This window comes from Limulus polyphemus, unplaced genomic scaffold (genome assembly GCF_000517525.1).
Source record: "Limulus polyphemus unplaced genomic scaffold, Limulus_polyphemus-2.1.2 Scaffold143, whole genome shotgun sequence".
Classification (NCBI taxonomy): domain Eukaryota; kingdom Metazoa; phylum Arthropoda; class Merostomata; order Xiphosura; family Limulidae; genus Limulus; species Limulus polyphemus.
The window spans coordinates 429778-434796 of record NW_013665753.1 but is presented as its reverse complement, the minus strand read 5'-3'; the positions used below and the strand labels follow the sequence as shown (position 1 = coordinate 434796).

Below are 5019 nucleotides of genomic sequence, written 5' to 3'. Positions count from 1 at the left end.
ATAGTTTGAACTCACATATACCTTACAATCAACTGGTTCAAAAGCATCTCACATGTAAATCATCATGCGACAACCCTCCACCATATAAAAAGTATGAAACACTCTCCTGATGCATGTGAATCCCGCTATTCGATTCTACCGAACTATCATTTCGAGTTTTGGCAGAAAATAAAAGCACCAGTTTTCAGTGGGGAGGAAGGGTGGAAGGAGGTATGTACCTATTGGAAATAAATTTTCAGTATAGGAAAAATTATAATTTCTGATACGGTACATAGGTGGAGGGACCAGTGTGAGGGAAAAACAAAGTAGCATTCCTCGAAAGCATCCCAAGAACAACCTAAAGGATTAGATCCTCACAATAGAGGATCATACATGGGAGACCACGCCACATCTTACCAGGTATACAATTCACCCAGTTTGGAATGATGTGTTTCAGACATGGGGAAAAAAGGAAGGAGCACAGCCCTATGGGAGAGAACAATGGTGGGATAGGGATCCGAACCACCATATAACAAATTCAAATCCCACAGACTATTGGAATTTGTGGGTGAAAGTAAAAGGATGTGCCCCTAGGTGTAGAGTGGCTCGGGCACAACGGACCATACATGGCAAGTCAATTGCATCCAAAACCTAGGCTGCCTGGAACTGACATCCATGCGTGGGTAGCATGAGGATCATACCATCGGTAAGTCAACCACAATCCAAAACCCAACCACCGGGAACCAACATCGATGTAGGGGTACAAAAGAGGATCATACTACCAGCAAGTCAACTACAATCCAAAACCCAGCCATCTGGTGGGGTAGGAAAGAGGATCATACTGTCTTCACCCTCAAGTTCAGCAGATCAGAGGGAATCTCATACTCACCGATCTATGGACAGGACACATGACAGCAATGTGATAAAATGTTTGATCGATCTGGGAACCCAACATCTGGACGATCGGTATTGGAAAGATGTCTCTATAATGTAAACTGTCCCCAGTGCAATAACATCCTTGGTATAAGAAAATCATCGAAGGATAGCATAAGAGAAAGAACTGTATTAATCTGCAAGTTTCACCACCATGACCCACAACATGGGTGGAGGGAACAAGAGTGTAATTGAGTGAAGAAAGAGAAACACCTGTAATACATGTGTGAAGATTTATGTTGATCAGTTCAGCTCTGAATCCAAAACTCTGCCACTTGGAGCCAACATCCATGTGGGGGTAAGATGAGGGATTCCAATCGAAGGGGTGAACTGCAATTCTGACTGTTCACTCCAAAGCTACAACATCTCCTCGAACATACTCATAGAGAAATGGTGCATCAGATGGAGGACATCTCATCATCTGCACTAGCAGAACACCACCGCCCTACTCTCAACTGAATGGTTTTATCATTATTTGTATCGTATATCATTATCACATTCAGGAGGATGCCTCCAAGGTCCATCACTCCAGCGATTTGGAACTTGAAAGTGGTAAGGACTTCCATACTCTGCTGGAAGAAAAAAGGGAGATGAAAAATGTGGTGGAGAGTCCACAGAAATGACAACAATGGAGAAAGTGCAACAGGTGACCATGAAAACCTTATTTTGAAAATCAGACCATACCTGATTTATTCAATGAAAGGCATGGCAGGGATGGACAGCTATCCCCTTCTGCTTTCCCCATGAAGTCCACTGGTGAGTACAGTCCAAAACAGGCATATTAATGAGTCAAATATGTCGCAAGAAAACCTATGAGACATATTTTGGAACACCCCAACTCAACAGTGTGCATTTATTGGCCATGGAAATTATAACTGTTAAGTCAACATAGCCTTACAGTGTGAATTTGACTAGTTTAAGTAAACCTGGACAAGCACCACTCACAACAGAGTGAGATCCATAAAGAAAAAAATGGACATTCCCTAAAAAACAAGAGGTATATATACGAAAAAGGTATCTTACAAAGTCACAGTCTCACCAAAGAGTGAAGGATGGCAACAGGTGGAAGAAGGTACGCCAATGAGGAAGAAACAGGTACTTGAAGCAGATAATGGGAGATAAACATATGAGGTGTAGTCCCTGTGCTCAACAGAAGAAGTACCTTCAATATACGATGAGGGTGAGATGCAGGTAAAAGGAAGGTACCTAATCAGAGTGAAGACACCAGGAATTGATGATAGGGAAAAAAGAGACAAGGAAGAAAAGGTCAATCGAATCAAAAGCCAAATCCAAAAAGTGTGGGAGGAAGGAAAAAGTCACAAACAGAAAAGTGGTTCCAGAGACTGAAACAGCAGGAAAAGGAACCAACAGAAAGAAACCTTGAAGGAAATGAAGCAACCCAGAACAGGTATGGGACCTACAAGACCAACTGGATCCGACTGAGATTAAAGGTGGGAGATGGAAGGAAACGAAGAACCTTCCCCATGAATCACCAAAGTGGAGGGTAGGAAAAATTGATCCAGAAAAAGATCCCAAAAGTAAAAAAGCCATGTTTGTAGGGAAAGAGCCCAAAATGGCAATAGCCCCAACATGGAGGTAAGGAGGAGAAAGGCGTGCAATAGTGTGTGAAGGTTGGGTAGTCTTCAAAAACAAATTTAATTGTAAGAAGTATAAAAATATAATTAATTACTAAAAATGAAAAGGTCGTCATATTGTATAATTAAGTAAGTGTATATTGACAATAAAATTTAGTAGATGATATTTGTTGAAGAAACAATATATTTAACCTAATTTACGATTTACTAGTAAGATGAATGACAGGTAAGCCTACAAATTCACAGACACGTGTTAAGCCTAAACTAACGTTGTAGTACAAAAGGATATCATTAAATGTTAATTTAAAAACCCTAACCTTACAAGAAATAGGTGCAAATCTAAATAACATATGTTATTGAAACCAAATAACTACAAATAATAATATTAATATCAAAATATTCAAAAAGCTGTAACAGTATAACAGTTTATCTGTCCAAAGTTGGTGTACCCAAATGTGTGGGCCACCAAACTCAAGGCTCGATGAAGATTAACTCATATAATGATCAATCTCCCAATGTATTCAAACTTACAATTCCCCAGTCAAGTACCGCCACCTGAATCCTAGGTAATTGTGTTGGAAGTAAATGATAACATTTTAGAAGTGAAAATATAAGTTTCAGTGAAAAACAAAAAGGAAGAACAATAAAGGTAAGTTGTCACTTAAAACAGGTAAAGTGAAGTAGAAAAACGAGAAGTGATAGTTCAGTAATGTTAATTAGGGGAAGTCACATGTGTCAGGAGAGTGTCACACTTTTATTGATGGAGAGTTGTCACATGATGATTTACATGCGAGATGCATTTGAACCAGTTGACTGTAAGGTACATGGAAAACTCAAGGCTTGTGGCATGCAAAAAATGTTTTTTGCATATAGAGTGAAGTACTGACCGAGAATAGCTATTTATGCAAGCAGATGTAATGTATCATATTGGAAATAGTGTATACCACTATTATACTTAACTTCATTGAGATTTACGATACCCTAAGTTAATTTTTCTTAATAAAATGAAAATAACATTTTTGTCATATATCTTTGTTTATTTTGTTGTTAAGCCCAAAGCTACGGCACAGGCTATCTAGTGTCTACTGCTGGGATTAAAAACTTCAAACTGTTTGTGAAAGTAGGTATCAATTTCACAGCAAAAAATGCATTTGCAATTTGGAGAAAACAGCCTAAAGAAGCTATCATTTTAACTTACACTTACCTGTTCTTCTTCAAACTCTTCATTTTCATAAATTCTCTTATTGTTTGTGCTGACAAGTAAAAACCCACTGAGCTTGTCACAGAGTTGAGTAATGGTAGAATTTGTCTTCTTGTATCTAGATACTAGCTTTTGTACCTTCAATAATTGTTTATACACATTACACTTAACAAATTTGGGAAGTGACTACAAGCTCAATTAACAAACAAAATTGATGTCTCTAAAGAAATATATTCTGTATAATACTGTTCTTTTAACATACTTTAATTTATGTTAGCTATTATAAGTATACATACAATCGTCATGAAAGGTTTAAGTTATAGTAGCAACAGACTTTTTAATTTTTTAAATGCTGTGAACTTAAGATATTTTTTGTCAGATCCAAAGTAGCTGATTATATTAAATAACTCTTAAATATATATTTTGCAATTCTTTAATCATTTAGAATTTTTTTAAATGCATGACATTACCAACCTTCTGACAATGGTGTCTACAGTCAGCTATATAGTAATGAACCACATTTGAAGAAACCCACGTGAGAGTTGTTAAACCAGGCTGGATACGTTTGTCAAGAAAACGGATTTTCTGTCGAAACAATCCTTTCTCTTCAGGAGACAAAACAGACATAATCCTGTAGTTGAACGCAATTAAAAGAAAAAATTTAATGTGGAATTCCATAATATTTATAGCTTGAATATTAATCTATAATTATTTACACAAAATAACAATCAATCATAAATAATATAAAACTACTCATATTACCATTCATTGTCTCTACACACTAAGATGAGAATCTTACTATTGTGTGTACTATACCTACTAACACTATATTATATTGCAATGCAAGTTTCAAAAATCTAAGACACACTATCATGAGTAAGATAAACTAATGAGTTCAGTTTAAAATAATTACAATAATATACAAGTTTCTGTTCATCACATTGAAATAGTCCATTGCAGTAAATAACCCTTAAAATATATTTCCAAATTATTTAACCAACAGTATTTCATGACACTACAACAACAGATTTTAATCCCAAAATATTTCATCTACAGTATTGTAATACCAACTATAAGACAATCTCTAGTCCACTTGTATATAATACCAATCATCATTAAAAGACAGTCACTGTATTATTAGCTAAGTGTTACGAAAGCGGAAGTCACATGATGGTGGAAGCAAGTGCGCTTGAGTTTCTAGAAGGATCTTGACTGTTTCCTGGGAACTCTAGTCTTTTCTAGGTGCCCTCTATTTTAGTATATAAGCCCGGCAAATAAAGCGGAGAAATGATAGCAGATTGAAGATAGATA

At 36.5% G+C, this 5019-nt stretch overlaps 1 protein-coding gene across 1 annotated transcript in view; it reads right to left on the bottom strand.

The window, feature by feature from the left end:
- The window catches only part of LOC106474875 (dynein heavy chain 2, axonemal-like), a 192529-nt gene that overhangs the window by 181849 nt on the left and 5661 nt on the right, over positions 1 to 5019 (bottom strand). The window contains exons 5-6 of the mRNA XM_022380112.1: positions 4183 to 4339; positions 3712 to 3846 (exon numbers count right to left, since the gene is read on the bottom strand). Coding sequence (XP_022235820.1) covers positions 3712 to 3846; positions 4183 to 4339 — 292 coding nt within the window. The remainder of the gene's footprint in view (positions 1 to 3711; positions 3847 to 4182; positions 4340 to 5019) is intronic.